Consider the following 16,248-nt stretch of genomic DNA (forward strand, 5'->3'; position numbering starts at 1 on the left):
GCATTCTGGAGCACGGCGGCGTGTCTGGTCGCGAGCGTGCGCGTCGGAAGAAGCACGATGAAGTAATCGACTGGGTGCTGCATCACTGGTGTGTGCCTTGCGTTTCTTGGCCAATCTAGTCAAACGAAATGAGCAACGAAAACCAGCAGCAGCTATCCGTCATCTGAGATTCTAGAACCGACCATAGTCCCACCAACAGACGGCCGCCGAGACTTTTGCTACAAACCAGAGTTATCCAATACGCTTGCCGGCATTTTCGTCATCAATCCTTCGCCCAGTACCCTTTGTCGGCAGGTACGCCCACTACCCTTTGTCGGCAGGTACCGACAGCTCGACATGTAGATCGACACCGCCCGGTCTTCGAGTCCCGCATCACACCTTCCTGGCCTACTCCGACGTGCAGGCACCCGCAGCTTACGACGGATCTCGGCCGACCGAGGAAGGAGAGACCGAGCGAACGAGGTGGCGGTTCGGGCCATGAAAGCTTGCACCTGCCCTTTGGGGCAACGATAGAGGTTGTGTCGGCGAATCAGTAACTCGCTCATCGTCGCTGCCAAGACCCTCAACACAACGTCTTGGCCGCTTGGCATCGTTCCTGCCGTCGCCAATGGCCACGATTGGACTTTTATTTGTGCGACGATGCATGCCCCGCGCTCTTCTCGACCTTTCTCCATGCTGCTGGACGGTGCCTGGGTCGTTTATCGAGCCCGACATCGACCATCACTCGTCAGTGTCCTGCAGCTGCGCCGTCCGTTTCCTGCGTTGAGCTTCGGCTGTGGTGCATCCCCTCGTTCAAACAAGGCAGGTCCTTAACTGCCATCTCCTTGCCCTCTTGGCCACCATAATCGAGCTGTTCCTACAAGAGACCCCCTTCCCCAAGCATTACGAGGGACCTGCACACTGCTTCCAGATATCGAACTGTGCTGCACACTGCCTCCAGATATCGAACTGTGGCTTGTTTTCTTGGAGCGGGCTCTGTGTCTGCTGGTACGCCGTGTTCGCAGGCAATTGACCACCCGACGAGCATCAAATCCATCCAAGACGGCCAAGATGAAGTTCCCCATGGTGGCAGCGTCCGTCTTGCTGCTCGCATCAGCGAGGGTTGCTGCAGAGCTTCTGACGGCAGACAAGGCCGAAGCCGACATCAACACAGTCGAGTAAGCGCCACCCCCCAACTACCCAGCAAGGACAGAAGAGGCTTTGCACATCGCTGACACACCCGGTCGTTCTTCATAGACTGCAGCGAGTGCTATGGAACCTGAACAAGATCGCCCGCGACAATGGCGGCACCCGAGCCTTTGGAACTCCCGGCTACAAGGCATCCCTCGACTTTGTCCTAGAGCGTTTGCAGAAGCGTTTCGCCCGGGAACTCGACACATTCGTGCAGCCGTTCACCTGGACCTTTGACCAGACGCTTAACATCTCTGTCACGGGCCCGGAGGGCGAGAACGTATTTGTTGTTAGCCCCCAGTACAACCCCGCCACTCCGTTGCCCGGCGGCATTACGGCCAGTCTGATCAACACACCGGTTAACGACGCCACCGGATCCATGTGCATCGAGTCACAGTGGGACGGCATTGACGCAACGGGGAAACTCGCCCTGGTCAAGCGCGGCACCTGTGCCGTAGCCGACAAGCTAAAGTTTGCCAAAGCTCATGGCGCTCTGGGTCGGTTTCTCCCTTTTCTTTTCTCCCTTTTTCTTTTCTCCCTTTTTCTTTTCTCCCTTTTTCTTTTCTCCCCTCTTCTAGCTTGTGTCCCCTTTCCACCTGGAAAGCGCACTTTCTTTGACCATGCGCTGATGTTTTGAAGGTGTCATACTGTATAACCAGTTGCCTGGAACGGACTACCCCACCCCTACCTTGGGTGCTGAGAACATCGGGCAGCTGGTCCCGGTCGGAATCATCCCGCTAGAGGTCGGAAACGCATGGATAGACCGGCTGAAGGCTAACGAGAATGTTGTTGTCAACCTGCTCGTTGACGCTATTTCCGAACAAAGAGAGTCGTGGAATATCATCTCCGAGACCAAGGCAGGCGATCCAAACAAGGTCGTCATGGTGGGTGCGCATCTGGACAGCGTGCAGGCAGGCCCTGGAATAAACGACGACGGCAGTGGAACGGCGGCCATCCTGGAGATTGCCGGCTCGGTCAAGAAGTATAAGGGCTTCCCACACAAGATCCGGTTTGGTTGGTGGGGAGCCGAGGAGAACGGCTTGATTGGCTCATCTTATTATACCGCGAAGCTGTCACCGGCCGAAGCGGACAAGATCAAGTACTACTTCAACTACGACATGATTGGCTCGCCTTTTCCCAAGTATGAGATCTCGAGCTACAACAACAGCGGGATTGGTCCCAAGCTCCTCCAAGATTACCTCGTGTCCAAGGGCAAGACGGTGGAGTTTTCGTATGCTAATCCCTCAGGGCCCCTGGTGATGCTCGCTGACTTTTGTTGCTTAGGGATTTCGACGGCCGCTCCGACTACGCTGGGTTTGTAAACCTCGGGATTCCCGTTGCAGCTCTCTTCACGGGTGCCGATGCCCCTTGGGACCCGTGCTACCATCAGGCATGCGATGACCTGGACAACATCAACTGGGAGGCGCTTACCATCAATGCAAAGGCAGCCGCTCGTGCCCTTGCCGTTGTGGCCAACTCTCTCGAGGGAGTGCCGCCACGGTTGGTCGCTCCAAGGCGCCGTAGCCGCAGCAAGCTTCGCGACATCTCCAAGCTCGTGAGTCCGCACCACGAAAAGCTAAGCCAGCTCTAAGCTTGACAATGAATTGGGGACAAAAGCAAGACAAAAGCAGGAAAAGCAAGACAAAAGCAGGAAAAGTGAGGACAAAAGCTTAGGATGCATACGCACCTAGTAGTAATTCGTGAATGATTAATGATATTCTTCTCCGATTCCTTGATTCTTTGATTGCGTCTTGATGCATTGTCTTTGACTGAGATCGTCTTCCAGACTCCTGGCCATCAGGGTTTCAGACTAAGCAGCTGGTTCTACGACACAAGGAGCAGAACCAGTTGCGCATGTGTCATGAGGTAGCTCACAGAGAGTTGCACTCGCTAGGAGAAGATCTTGGATGATCGATGTAGCCCCAGCTCTATCCCACCAACCTACCGGATGCCATCTCCGTCGCGGCGGTCAACCGGAACATTGCCAGAGGCCGTCCGCCATCAACATCCTAGCGCGAAAAGACCCAGGCCCCTTTCCTCGGGAAGTGTCCTGTTTTTGTCTGCGGGACTTGGCAAAACGCCTCCGGCGCCAAGGCTGGGGTATGGTGCAGTATGCAGCTCGCCCACGGAATTCAGGCTAAATTGCACGTGTGGGAAGCCACTGCTTCCCCAGTTTTCGAAATTAGGGAAGGCTCGTCAATGTCTCTAGGGGGCCCACTCGACTTCGCGGGCCGCCAAATACAGGGGCCAAGAAATTTTCAGCGCCAGTTCCCCGGTTCCCTTGGACTCCACTCAAGCATCAACTTCCCTATTTGCGATGCAACGGAGCACCCTCCGAGGAAAACCGGGTCGTGCTACGCCAGGCTTGGACCGCCTCGGGCTCGCTACTACCCACACCGACGCGTTAACGGCGCGCTGCCCGATGGCAGCCCTCGGCTTGATGCTCGCTGAAGCTACTGGATGGGGAATGGTCTGCTAGAAGAGCTGGATCTCAACCAGGAACTGGGATCACAGCCAAGCTCGCCACTGCAGCCCTGGCGATACAAGCGAGATCACAGACTAAGATTCCCCCGGCGGTTCCCGTTTTTCGTATTTCGCTAATCACATGCTCTCAGGTATCCATCCGCACGATGAATTTATATATACTCTCGGTCCACGCCCCGGAGATGCGCGTTCTGGTCGACGCCAGCAAGCTTTCTCTTAACGATCCCAAGCCTTCCCGTCGCTAGCCACACGCCTTTCGCCCACGATGCACGCCAACGCCCTCCTAGCAGCGCTGCTCGCACCGGCGGCCGTCTCGGCGCAGCTGAACGACCTTGCCGTCCGCGCCGGGCTCAAGTACTTCGGCACGGCCCTCCGCGAAGGCGCCATAAACAGCGACGCGGCCTACGCGGCCATCCTCAAGAACAAGAGCGAGTTCGGCCAGCTCGTTCCCGAGAACGGGCAGAAGTGGGACGCCACCGAAGCCTCGCGCGGCACCTTCACCTACACGCAGGGCGACATCACGGCGAACGTGGCCAAGAGCACTGGCCAGGGACTCAGGTGCCACACCATGGTGTGGTACAGCCAACTTCCCAACTGGGGTGAGTGAAAACGGCGGCACAGCTGAGCGGAAGTCCGCAACTCTGCATGGGTGTTGACAGCTTGGCTTAATAGTGTCCGGGGGCTCTTGGACACGAGCAACCCTGACGTCGGTCATCGAGACGCACATGGCGAATGTCATGGGCCACTACCTCGGACAGTGCTATGCTTGGGACGTTGCAAACGAGGCTGTTGCCGATGACGGAAGCTGGCGCGACAGCATCTTCTACCGGACGTTTGGCACCGACTTTCTCCCCATCTCGTTCAGCGCCGCCAAGAAGGTCGACCCCAACACCAAGCTGTGAGTCCTGCCCCTCTTCCCTTTCACTCCGCGGCAGCCGAGCATTGAGGCTGACCCTAGACGCGCGCTAGGTACTATAACGACTACAACCTAGAGTACAACGGCGCCAAGACGAACCGCGCCGTCGAGCTGGTGCAGATCGTGCAGAGCGCCGGCGCGCCCATCGACGGCGTCGGCTTCCAGGGCCATCTCATCGTGGGCAGCACGCCGTCGCGGTCGAGCCTCGCCACGGTGCTTAAGCGCTTCACGGCGCTCGGCGTCGAGGTCGCCTACACCGAGCTCGACATCCGGCACTCGAGCCTGCCGGCCTCGTCGGCGGCGCAGGTCACGCAGGGCAACGACTTTGCCAGCGTAGTTGGGTCGTGCCTCGACGTGGCCGGCTGCGTCGGCGTGACGGTGTGGAGTTTTACCGACAAGTACAGCTGGATCCCCGAGACGTTCAGCGGCCAAGGCGACGCCCTCATCTACGACAAGAACTTCAACAAGAAGGCCGCCTGGACGTCCATCTCGTCCGTCCTCGCCGCCAAGGCCACCACCACGCCTCCCCCGGCCACCACCCTCATCACTTCGGTCGTCACTACCAGCACCAGCACCACCACCCCGGCTCCCGTCACGTCTTCCTCCTCTTCGAGCAGTTCGAAGCCGACCAGCTCTGCGCCCCCGACCACTGCGCTCGCAGCTCACTGGGGCCAGTGCGGCGGCAACGGCTGGACGGGGCCAACGGTCTGCGAGAGCCCTTGGACGTGCAAGTTCTCCAACGCTTGGTACTCGCAGTGCCTGTGACGACTGAGTTCAAAACGGCATGGCCTATGACGACTGAGTTCAAAATGGCATGGCCTGTGACGACTGAGTTTGAAATGGCATGGCGAGGTAGCCTAGCGATGTAAATACCGTCCGTGGTGGGACGCTCCATATTTCGTGTACATAATTGGGCAGAAGGTTTGAGAAACTAAAACGCAGAATGGCGCAGCCCCGGAACCAATTTAACATCAGTGTTGGTAACCACTCGATAGCGTCCAGCTCTCGGCCCCGAGTTTTTGATGTTATTGGGTCACTAATGATATGGCCGTACCGATATGTCGGTCGACGGACCTGTTCTGGTACCCGGGCGTCTTCTCCGCCGTGCGCGGTCGAAGGGCGCTGACAAATTTAGAACGACGACGAGAGAAGGGGGGCTCGTCGGGGGTCGGTGGTCTTGGCTCCCGAGCTAAAACCGGCCTCGTCAACGATGAATAATGGGAAAAGGGAGCCCTGGGGGTTTTGTATAAGTACTGAGTATCACTCTGTCCCGAGAGAGAAGAGACAGAAGAAAAGATATTATCTACCATATTCATCCAATTCAAATCATCCACCCACAAGCCAAGATCCATCCATCCATCCACACCCAGAACCATGCCGCAGCAACTCCGCAAGATCACCGTCGTCGGCGCCACCGGCGGTGGAATAGGGAGCTGGATCCTCAAGGGCGCGCTCGAGGCCGGCCACACGGTGTCGGTCGTCACGCGCCTGGAATCCGACACATCGAGCATTCCCCCGGGTGTTGCCGCCATCCATCGCGCAGCGTACGACGACGTCGCAGCCGTCACGGCCTTGCTCAAGGGACAGGACGTGCTCGTGCTCGCCATCGGCTTCATGGCCATGAAGGCCGTGCAGGGGCACTTGATCACGGCGGCTGCCGCCGCCGGAGTGCCTTGGGTCGTGCCGACCGAGTACGGGAGCCAGACCGTGGTGACAGACCCGCTCGAGCTCCTCAACCCCATCTTCGCCGGCAAGGCGGCATTCCGCAAGCAGATCGAGGAGCTGGGCGTCGCCGGCTGGATCGGCGTGGTCAACAACCCGTGGACCGAGTTCAGCCTGCGCCGGGGTGCCCCGGCCTTCGGCATCGACATTGCGGCCAGGAAGGCGACGCTGTACGACGGCGGCAACACCAAGCTCAACACGACAACCTATCCCAAGGTCGGCCGCACGCTGGCCGCCGTGCTCGCGCTGCCCGACGCCGAGCTCGCCAAGTACAGGAACGCGTGGCTGCACGCAAGCTCGTTCCACGTCAGCCAGCGGGATCTCCTCGCCAGCGTGTTGAAGGCGACGGGCGAATCCGAGAGCGGCTGGGTCGTTGAAGAGCGCAGCGCCGAGGAGGTTGTCGCCGAGGCGGCCAAGGAGCCCTTCGACTCCAGGCTGCTGTATGCCACTGTGGCCCGCGCTGGTTACGGCGGAGACTACAATGACAAGGTGGTCGATTATGCCGCGCTCGGCATTGAGCAGGAGGACCTGGATGCCGTGGTCAAGTCGGTGGTCGACGAGATCCGCAGTGCGCCGCCGCCTTCGGCCTAGGAGTCGGATCAACAGGGCTCAAATGAAGAGATGAGTGACGGGGCATTCTCGTGGGGTTTTGGGTTTGTGTGTTGGAGGTCGGACCTGACCCAGGCCTCGTCACTTTACTCGCAGTGCCTGTAAGGACTGTGTTGGATTCACCAGGGTACCGGTACTGGAATCAACAGGGCGTAACTGTACGCCGAAAGCTGGTGGTTCAAGTGATGGATTGTAGATGTGTGTTCTTCTCTCTAGCTTTCTGGCAGTGCCAGAAGCCCCTTCTTATACTACTATTGTGGTGGCGAAGTGGGTGGCGAAGTCTCTATCTAGAACCTTCGAGGCCCTTCTGCTTGACAAATTCCAACAGACTGATCCCGTCCAGGGTCTTGAGTACCCTTCATCTTTGACATGAAAATGTGTCGCTGCGTCGAGGGGCTGGTGGAAGTAGTTGGAAGACTTTTGCCGTTTTCTATATAATTTAAAGATGGATCGGATGGGGCCCATATTATACATGAAAAGGGAGCGTGCAGTGAGCGTAGCGTGCAGTGAGCGTACAGTAGTAAGTACTATGGGGACTCTCATATCCTGATAGGTCCGCGGTAAGTGCTCTTGCGAGAAATAACTGGGGGTTGATTTCCTAACATGGTTCGGTTCCACCAAGGAACTGCCTTAACTTGACCCCTCGGTTCCCTTATCAAGTTTATCAGCTGCAAATCACCTACTACTCCGAATCCGCCGGCTGACCTGCACACTGCAGCTCAGGTGTGCTGTAAGGTATGGAACTTGGACTTGCCGGTGGAAGCCCCTCTTTTGAAGTTTCCCCAAGGCGTGAAAATCCCTCCCCAAAGGCGTGGAAATCCCTCCCCAGTCCTTCTGTCCTTTGCAGCATTTTGCGGCATTGGACCCAACGACTTTGACACTCACCCACTCACCTCCGTTGGCGCGAATCTTCCCAAACCTCGAATCATTTCATTCAAGGTTTTGTTTCGATGGGCCCGTCACCTGCTATCGACCACACAGCGTCGGCACCGCCATTCAGAGATGACACCACGAAGGCTGGTGGACGAGATTAGGCGTTTGGTCGACCAGCAGGCAAGGCTAGTTTCTCTCCTCGAGCGAACTGTCCAGCGCCAAATCACTCCCATCACCCTGCTGGCGCCAAAAGGCGCGCCACCATAACAACCAGCATCAGAGCCAGCAGAACAAGGTCCAGGTCCTTGTCCTCGCGAGAGGAGTGGCCCTTGCCAACGCAGGACAATAGCTCCATGCCCCCCGGGATGAAAATTCCGTAATCGCAAAGGATAATAACTCCCTATTCCATGTTAGAAATCCCTCGCCTGCTCAGGACAACAGTTCCCTATCCCTCGTCCGTAATACCTTACGCGTTTACCACGTCGACAAGCCCATGCGCTCTCAAGATGACGACGACGACGACGACTCCCTGTATCGCAGAGTCACCTCATCCTTAGAGACGATAGCTCTCTGTCTCGCGGCGGAAAGGCCCCTAGCGGTTAGGACGGTAGGTCCCAGTTTCACATTCATAATCCATTTCCTGCTTAGGACACTAACAACCTGTTCCCCCGGGACTAAGCGTCCGGAGAGGGATTGCGGGCTCGGCACGAACAAGCCCGGGACGCTGGAAGACACTCAGATCTCTTTGGCGGTGTCATTGGCAATAAGGAAAGCAACAAGTTCTGGTCCAGTGTACTTGTCACGCTAGACTCCCTCGAGACGGCTCGAGAGCGCTTCAAGTTGGCAAAGATACAGTCCCCCGAAATCTTTGCGAAGCCAAAGATCCAATTCGACCACCAAGACTTCAAAAAATTCGAACGATGATGGCGCTTGGCGTCTAATCGAAAACGAGTGGCCAAAGTCCCTTATCCAAGAGAAATACAGCACGGAGGCATCGCTCCGCCATTTTCCTGATACAATAAAGATGATTGCAATTTTATCACGTACGACTACACATTTAGAAAATCCGTTCCAGCCAGCTATCGGTTTTGCCCATTTGCCGGAGGTTTGGCCAGTGGCGTGAGCTTTTGGCTTCTCCAGCTCCTGCCTATAGATCAGGGAGGCTGTAAAAGGGACCCACATCGACCAGCACCTTCTCGCCTTCACAGTTTTCGCCCTACTCTATCTGCCACCAGCCTTCGTTGCGGTAAGTGATAGCAAGAACACCCACCACCAAATAGGGGCAATTTCTGACAAGTGCAATATCATGGCCGAGCAGACCTTTACGGCACGCACTCGTTCGACGACGCAGACGCGTCCGCAACCAGCAGCAGTTTTGGCGTGTGCTGGGAGTTGTGTCAGGCTTGACGTACGTCATTGCCCTGGCTATACTCACTGGTCTTGACCAAAGGGCCTAGATAAGGGCGCCACTTAAGGCTTGGAGAGTAAAGCATCACAACAACAACCCTCTTGGCAAGTCTCCAGATGGCCCACCACCTTCCGTCGGGACTATTCTCAAGAAAGCTATCAAGGGGAGTAGAGGAGGAGCGTGGTGCGTGGAGAGAGGTGCGTGGTGCGTGGAGAGAGGAGCGTGGCGCGTGGAGAGAGGAGCGTGGTGCGTGGAGAAGCATCCTTGGGCTGTCCCGTCGCCGACCAAGAGACGCAGGTCGGTCGGAGCCCGAAGATCAGGGCGCGGACGTGGAGGCACAGAAACATGGCGTGAAGGGCAAAAGAGAAGGAGACTCGGAACAGTACAAGCTTTAAGATGAAGGACATTGGCAATGAGGCAATCGGTAATGGTGGCTCTTCTCGGCTTGGTCGCTAGAGAACAAGCCACGAGGACAAAAACACCCACAAAAGGGCAAGTGGCGAGGGGAGAAATTCACCATCTGGCCGGAACAGGCCGGGTGTAGCGGGGCTTGCGACCATATAGCTGCTGTTGCCCAGAGTGCCAAGCAACAGCGGTCTGTTTTGTCTGCTGGTGTAGTGGTAGTCCGCTAACTACAGCAACGTCTGAGCTGAGGGATGTGCGTAACAAGCCTCCAAGTGAGTCATTCTCACAACAGGACAAGGATTGACGGGGAAAATCCATGGTTCAGTCACACCAAGTCTAGGACAAGTGCTGGAGAGAAGGATACACATGATATCGCAATCACAGGAGGCGGTGATTCACTTTTTGTTAGAAAGAGTGCAAATTTTAGAGATAGATCTTCATTTGTTAGCTAGAAATGGTTTGGATTGACGCCAAAAAGCAGTAATTAACAGATAGCTCGGGCCTAGATTTGAATGAACACACACGATATCTATTCCGTTCGGCAACCCACAAGTCCATAGTCCCCAAATTGAATTTCCCATAATAATCATTAACAATCATTGATATTCATAAACCTGTGTGATCATAACACATCAAAGCTAAAGCCAAAGGAAGTCCACGCCAAAAGCAAGTCAAAACTTTCCACAGCGAACTTCTAAACCTCCTGTACATCCTCCTCCTGCTCCTGCTCCTGCTCCAGAGGCGGGAACGACTCGTAAATCCTCGAGTCGAGATCGAATCCCGGCAGCTTGATCCGGTTGCTCCTCCTCCTGCCACGGCCAGGCGCAGCCGGTCTCCGCTTCGGGTCAGGCAGAATGACCCGCCCGCCGCACATGGCGGTGGGAGATGCTGCAACGCCCAGAGAGGATTTCCTCGCAGATATTGTTGCCATTCGCGTGTCGTCGGTCCTGCCCCCGGCCCGCATGTTTCGGCTGGTTCCGCGGGTGCGGGTTAGCTTGTTGACGCTCGGCGTAGCTGTCTCCGTCATTTCGTTGCTCGTCTGCTCAGAAGGCTCAGGTGCCGCCACAGCAAGTGCATTGTCCCCACGACCACTCTGAGCATCGGCAACGGGCTTTGCCTCCCTCGCCACCGGCGCAGCTAGCGACGGCCGCGGGCCGTAGAACTCGAGCAGCTGGCGGCGGAGGGTGATGAACAGCCGCGTCTCGCAGCCGCGCAACGGTGGCGCCAGTCCCGTAGCCACGACAACACAGAGCACGTGCGAGATGGCGCCGCCGCTGCTGCCCAGAATGCTGTCCTTTGTCGAGGCCTGTGTTGTCTCGGAGGGATCATTGTGGTCTGTCTCAAGCATGTTGCTGTAATATCGCGTCCCGAGCACAGCGATGTGGCATACGCTAGTGACGAGAGAGGCTGTGAGCATCGTGATCTGATGAAGCAAGTTCCAAAGGAGGGCGCAAGCGTTGGAGATCGTGGCTGCTGCTCTCTGGGCGGATTGGAGGATGGCTGTGGAGTTGCATGAAATGTTTCTTTCCTGCAGTTCGATGCCAGTCTTGCTGTCGAATATGGGCAGGATAATGAAGAGAAGTAGGGCAGCGGTTATGCCAATGCCGAGAAGGCTGTCCCCAGACAGGGGTTGTGGGTCAGCGTGAGACGACATGGCTGATTAGAAGCTGGCTTGAAAGGGCGATCGATGTATCGAGTCGAGGCTCAGAGGTGAGTTCTTTCGTGGCATTGACCGATAGCACGAGGGCATTTTAAATCTCCAGACTTCTTGCAAGAAAATTTGAAGGCATCGCTATTGCGGGAGGTTGGCGGCGATGATCCAGCCCACGATCCGAGCCTCGTTGTTTTCTTTTAGTGGTTGGAAGCTCAGTCACGCGGTGCCAGCCACGAGGTTGGCTCTGTCTTCGGTGGCGGGATATGCGCGCAAATTTTCTGACATATGGAGGTTAGTAGCGCGAGCAACCGCCAGCCACCGTCGAGGCCAAAGTGGCGCCGACTTGTCGCTGGTTAAGTACCGGCGTGATCTTGTGAAGACCGTCAATGTTGTGGCTGGCGCTATCACCAACAAAGTTTCAACCGCCTACTCGGAATCACTAGAGCAACGACTAGCGCTCCTCCCCCCCCAGCCATGTCAGGCGAAGGTTTATGGATATGGGAGGTTGAAGTGGTTGGATTCTGCCCGAGAGGCTGGACTGCCGGGGCAGGCGAACCAATCACAGAGAGGGGTTGGCTTGAGCGAGCAAACTACAGCTGTTCACGGTCCAGCAAAGTACAGCTGTTCACAGTCCCGCAACACTATTATTTAGTGCAGTCACGAAATCATGCCTCAAAAACACAAACGAGGCCGAGATTAGATAGATGTTTTTAGTCAAAGTCATGTGTAATTCATTCTGGGCCCGAATTTAAAAACAGAACTCACCAACAAGTAATTTCGACACTGGTTGATCTTCTTGAACAGTAACTCTTTCGTCGGACTAGGGAAAGACTATAGTGTACTAAGTTAGCGTTTGGTTTCTAAGAGAATGAGCTGAACAAACTAACCATTGGGCCGAACGTTAGGTTCGGGTATTGCTCCGTCACGCCGTCAACCAACTTGGTCTCGCACAGGATCAGTACTTTGGCAACAATCGCCTTGACATTCTTGGAGGCCAAGGAGCGGCCGGGGAACGCGTGGTGGCCGTATCCAAACGTCAAAAACGTCTCCTTGCAGGAGTCGAAATGGTGCTGGTAGTCGGGCACAAAATGACGGCCCTCCCTGACAGGTTGCGCTTTGCGGACACGCTCGGCTTCTGTAGAATCGCAGGCCGTCGAAGCGGTCCGGATCGGGGAAGATTTCCGGGTCGTGAGCGACAGCGTGGGCAGGCACCTCGATCACAACTCCCGCGGGCATCTCCTGGCCGGTTGACGGGCGGAACGGCCGCGTCACTTCGCGCTGAAACGTGTTTATTGAGTGCGGGCCGACGCGCATCGTCTCGGTAACGAAGCTGTCTAGCCTTCTCGTGCACTGCAGCGCTCTAGGGCAGAGGACGTCGCCATGTCTGGACAGCACTCTGCGGACCTCCGCTCGACTTGGCTCTTTATCAGCCACTACAATATGTCACAAGGCGCTCTGCCTCCAGCGTCGGCGAGTTGCTAGCGAGCCATGATGACTGAACGTAGGAGCGCGTGGGCCTGCTCGAGCCTCTCGTTTAGCTTCTTGACCTCGGGCAGCCGACTGGCCGCAAACAACCTCTTCCACGGCGGCATGCTGGAGATGGTGTAGAATGGCCGGATTTCCCAGCTTGATCTTGGTGTAGCGGGAATGTACCACCTGTCAAAGTCGGCCACCATTTAGTTTCCCTTTCACGCTCTCGCTCATAAAAAAAATCGCTATCGTCGGGCGGGTCGATCTTACCTCGACAGCAACGGCAAGGCTGAGGACGTCGTCTGGCAGCTTGTTCAACTCGGGTAGAACTTGGGCGATAGAACGACAACGGTTGACCCTGGTGATTAAGAGATACTGCTGAGGTTGCAGGTATTAGATAAGAAACGTACCGTTGGACGCCCCGATCCTATAGATGCCATTCTTGAACTGTGTGTGGTTCCGTCATTAGCGTGTGTTTAATAGCGTGTGTTTTAATTGCTTAGTATTTGGCGAGAGATAGGAATTGCTTACCTTTCTGCATCCCCCGAGATAGAGATCGCAAGCGTTGAGGAGAAGGGCCTGTCTCTTCTTCTCCTCACTGTCATGCTCATGCCAATAAAAGGGATATTGGAAAGCGGATCGTGCTGTGCGACATTCCGAAGAAGAGTAACGACAAGGATGGCTGCCGCTGCCGCAAGCAGCAAAGGCAGCGTGTCGACGACCATCTTCGGAATTGCTTCCACGCCGGCTAGATATACGGTGGAAGTTGTTTGCAAAAGATACCAAATTAAATTGGGCGCCAGAAGAAATGCGCTCCCTTGGGCCTTCAGTTCATTGAGGCCTGGACCTACAAGTGAAAGGACCCACAGGCGCCCCACAGGCGCCCCACATACGATCCACACCAAAATTTACAGCCGTGCACGGACCAACTACAATTCTGTATAAAAAGCCAACCGCTCCCTCGCTCTCTTTCACCTTTCTTCTTTTTTCCCCTGCCTTCGGGCATCATACTAGCATAACCTCTGCACTAAAGGTGACACACACTGGGACTAAAAACATTTTTTTTTTTCACTTTGATCATGGCCTTTGGTCGTGACAAGGAGAAAAAAGACTGCTCGCTCAAATCAGCAATGGATTCAATAATTCCCCGCCACTACCGGCAGTCTCGGCGCTCGGGGCTATCACAATTGCTGCTGACGATTGCTGCTGCTTCAATACCACATGTTTACCTAGATACCGAGCCATTCGAAAGATTTGATGTTCAAGTTCGAGCACGTGTGACCAGCGTCCCTAGTCAGAGTTGGGGTCCATACTTCGGTCACAGATCGGGAAACAGGGTTAGGGTATGTGTACGCGTACACACCTCGTATTCGGATCATTCTTTCATTGGCTGCGCCGGATCTCACAGTAGCGGCCCCCACCTGCGAAGAGCGTATTAACACCTAATTCGTCAAGAAGTGAAGGCAAGCCTCCGGATGATGCGGGAGGGTGGGGTGGATATTGACAATGTGAGACACCGTTTTGTCGCTCCTTTTTCTGACTTTTCGTTCGCAACCCGGAATGTGAAAACACAAATCCCGTCCGTGTTGGTGCAAGTAGGTACCCCCAAACCGAATTTACTGGGCCAAGTGCATCCTGGGAAGTCACCAACCGGTGCACAACCTTGAAACAGTGGAGGCTAGCCTGAGTCTGGGAGCGGTACCCGTCCCGTTTGCAGGTTCCAGTGGGGGTCTCAATGGCTCCTCCACGCCTGGGCTACAGGAAATCCCGTGCAGGCTGTCTGAGGTGTAAGAAGCGACGCGTCAAGGTACCGAATGTCACGAAAGCCACCTGCGTGCAGCCAAGCCAACAGCCACACAAGCAACCTCTGACCGGTGCTGTGATTTTAGTGCGATGAAAACCGCCCCTGCAGGGCTTGCGTGCGTCACGGAGTTGTGTGCAGTCTCGGGGTGCCAAGCTCTGGCACTTCGGCACAGACTTCGTCCTCGCTATCACGAGAAACATCGCCAGTGGGTCCAGGAACTTGCCTCTACTTCTTACTTATCACGCTTATTAACAGCTTCCCCAAGGCAGTTTCATCACATAGCCCTGTCGCGTGGATAGTCGAGAGACCACGGCTCATCCAGCCACGCCGCCCGTCGTCAGCTGAGGCATCTACCCCCCCGGCCTTGATCGACACGCCAACTCCTCTACCCGCTGCTTCCCCTCTCTCGTTTGAGCCAGCAGACACGCCCATAACATCCTCTCCGGACCCATTTCCCTACTTTGCCAAGTTCTCCACCGACAGGGCGGAACGGGGGACAGCAAGCTGGCTCGAGGACCTCGAGCTGCTGCACCACTTCACCGCCACAACCTGGAAGACGCTGTCCCAGCACGGCGTCCACAAGCTGAGCGACCTGTGGCAGGTCGACATCCCGAAGCAGAGCTTCCAGAACGTGTTCCTGCTGCACCAGATCCTCGCCACGTCGGCCCTCCACCTGGCCTTCCTGCACCCGGCGCAGCGAGCTAAGCGTGCGCTGCAGGCCTCGCATCACCAGAGCCTGGCCATCCAGGGCATCCGCGTCGCGCTGACCGACATCACGCCCGACAACTGTCACGCCTTGTTTGCCTCGTCGGGGCTGTTCTTTGTCAGCGGCTTTGCCGCCTCGCGGCCCGACGAGAACACCCCCGACGGCGCCGGCCCCAAGATAGACGACCTAGTCGACGTCTTCCGTCTGCTGCGCGGCATCACGTGCGTTCTGGAAGCGTCCGGAGACTTGCTCCGCAGCGGTCCGCTCGGCAGGATGTTCTCCCACCAGGAGGAAGGCAACGGCTTGACCGTCGAGCTCCAGCAGCTGATGACCCAGATCGAAGATTTTCTCTCCCGGGTTCGCCAGGCCGGCGGCCACAACAGCATCGGTGGTGACGACAACGAAGCCATCCATTTTGCCAGCCAGGTGCAGACAACGCGGGGAAGGGACGTCGTCGAAGCTGCCGGCAACCACCTCAACCGCGTCATCGCCACCACGTGCGCCACGCTGAAGAGCCCCGAGTACCGCATCATCGCCGAGTGGATCATCGCTGCCGGCGACGAGTTCATCACGTTGCTCCGGCAGAAGAACCAGATGGCCCTGGCCCTGCTGTCGTACTACTGCGTCGTGCTGCACATCTCGGGGCGGGGCTACTGGTTCACCAGAGGATGGAGCCAGAGCGTCATGCAGGACATGGCGGCGGCCATGACGGCCCCGTGGGACCAGGACTCGGCGTGGGCCGTTAGCTGGCTTGCGAGCCACCCGATTGAAAGTCACCCGGAGACGCTATAACCAGGAGAATAACCAGCAGAAGAGAGAGAGTTGGCCGTTTACAAGGAAGCCAGGAGACCTATACATCAATGCATACATCAATACATCACATATGCTGTAATTGGCGGGAAAACAAATGTCACAGGTTATAGATGATAAATTCCACCGTCAAAACACCACGCGCCCCGTGTGTCCCTGGTCGGACTCGGAAATGAAAAAGAAGAGAAGAGGGACATGTCTCGTCAGTACGGATATG

General features: G+C 56.3%; 6 protein-coding genes across 6 annotated transcripts; 4 read left to right on the forward strand and 2 right to left on the reverse strand.

Moving 5' to 3' along the window:
* Window positions 1-1,050: 1,050 nt before the first annotated feature.
* Window positions 1,051-2,984, forward strand: B0T26DRAFT_742498 (uncharacterized protein; the record flags this gene model as incomplete). The annotated part of the gene is made up of 5 exons (XM_060444126.1): window positions 1,051-1,157; window positions 1,237-1,667; window positions 1,810-2,401; window positions 2,455-2,670; window positions 2,957-2,984. The coding sequence occupies 5 exons, from the start codon at window positions 1,051-1,053 to the stop codon at window positions 2,982-2,984; spliced, it is 1,374 nt and encodes a 457-aa protein (XP_060295400.1).
* A 935-nt stretch (window positions 2,985-3,919) lies between these two features.
* On the forward strand, window positions 3,920-5,335 carry B0T26DRAFT_649117 (glycoside hydrolase superfamily; the record flags this gene model as incomplete). The annotated part of the gene is made up of 3 exons (XM_060438057.1): window positions 3,920-4,253; window positions 4,327-4,552; window positions 4,624-5,335. The coding sequence occupies 3 exons, from the start codon at window positions 3,920-3,922 to the stop codon at window positions 5,333-5,335; spliced, it is 1,272 nt and encodes a 423-aa protein (XP_060295401.1).
* Window positions 5,336-5,944: 609 nt separating this feature from the next.
* Window positions 5,945-6,883, forward strand: B0T26DRAFT_649674 (uncharacterized protein; the record flags this gene model as incomplete). The annotated part of the gene is made up of 1 exon (XM_060438109.1): window positions 5,945-6,883. One exon carries the CDS (start codon window positions 5,945-5,947, stop codon window positions 6,881-6,883), a length of 939 nt encoding a protein of 312 aa, XP_060295402.1.
* A 3,210-nt stretch (window positions 6,884-10,093) lies between these two features.
* B0T26DRAFT_384591 (uncharacterized protein) lies at window positions 10,094-11,478 on the reverse strand. The gene has a single exon (XM_060434719.1). The coding sequence runs from the start codon at window positions 11,239-11,241 to the stop codon at window positions 10,282-10,284; it is 960 nt and encodes a 319-aa protein (XP_060295403.1). The 5' UTR covers window positions 11,242-11,478; the 3' UTR covers window positions 10,094-10,281.
* A 483-nt stretch (window positions 11,479-11,961) lies between these two features.
* B0T26DRAFT_650957 (cytochrome P450) lies at window positions 11,962-12,654 on the reverse strand (the record flags this gene model as incomplete). Its single annotated transcript, XM_060438237.1, has 3 exons — window positions 11,962-12,072; window positions 12,129-12,342; window positions 12,368-12,654. Coding segments are annotated over 3 exons (612 nt in total), but the record flags the coding sequence as incomplete, so codon positions are not given.
* A 1,575-nt stretch (window positions 12,655-14,229) lies between these two features.
* On the forward strand, window positions 14,230-16,184 carry B0T26DRAFT_384620 (uncharacterized protein). The gene is made up of 3 exons (XM_060434720.1): window positions 14,230-14,518; window positions 14,601-14,720; window positions 14,781-16,184. Exons 1-3 carry the CDS (start codon window positions 14,447-14,449, stop codon window positions 16,011-16,013), a joined length of 1,425 nt encoding a protein of 474 aa, XP_060295405.1. The 5' UTR covers window positions 14,230-14,446; the 3' UTR covers window positions 16,014-16,184.
* The last annotated feature ends 64 nt before the right edge of the window (window positions 16,185-16,248 follow it).

The sequence above is a fragment of the Lasiosphaeria miniovina genome (assembly GCF_030549165.1).
Source record: "Lasiosphaeria miniovina strain SMH2392-1A chromosome Unknown B0T26scaffold_5, whole genome shotgun sequence".
In the NCBI taxonomy this organism is placed as follows: Eukaryota; Fungi; Ascomycota; class Sordariomycetes; order Sordariales; family Lasiosphaeriaceae; genus Lasiosphaeria; species Lasiosphaeria miniovina.

Excerpts from the sequence above, each read along its gene's own strand:
- B0T26DRAFT_384591 (XM_060434719.1), bottom strand. The coding sequence starts at position 11,241 with ATGTCGTCTCACGCTGACCCACAACCCCTGTCTGGGGACAGCCTTCTC.
- B0T26DRAFT_384620 (XM_060434720.1), top strand. The coding sequence starts at position 14,447 with ATGGCTCCTCCACGCCTGGGCTACAGGAAATCCCGTGCAGGCTGTCTG. Across the intron at positions 14,519-14,600 it reads GTAAGAAGCGACGCGTCAAG|TGCGATGAAAACCGCCCCTG; the intron begins GTACCGAATGTC and ends CTGTGATTTTAG. Across the intron at positions 14,721-14,780 it reads TATCACGAGAAACATCGCCA|GCAGTTTCATCACATAGCCC; the intron begins GTGGGTCCAGGA and ends AGCTTCCCCAAG.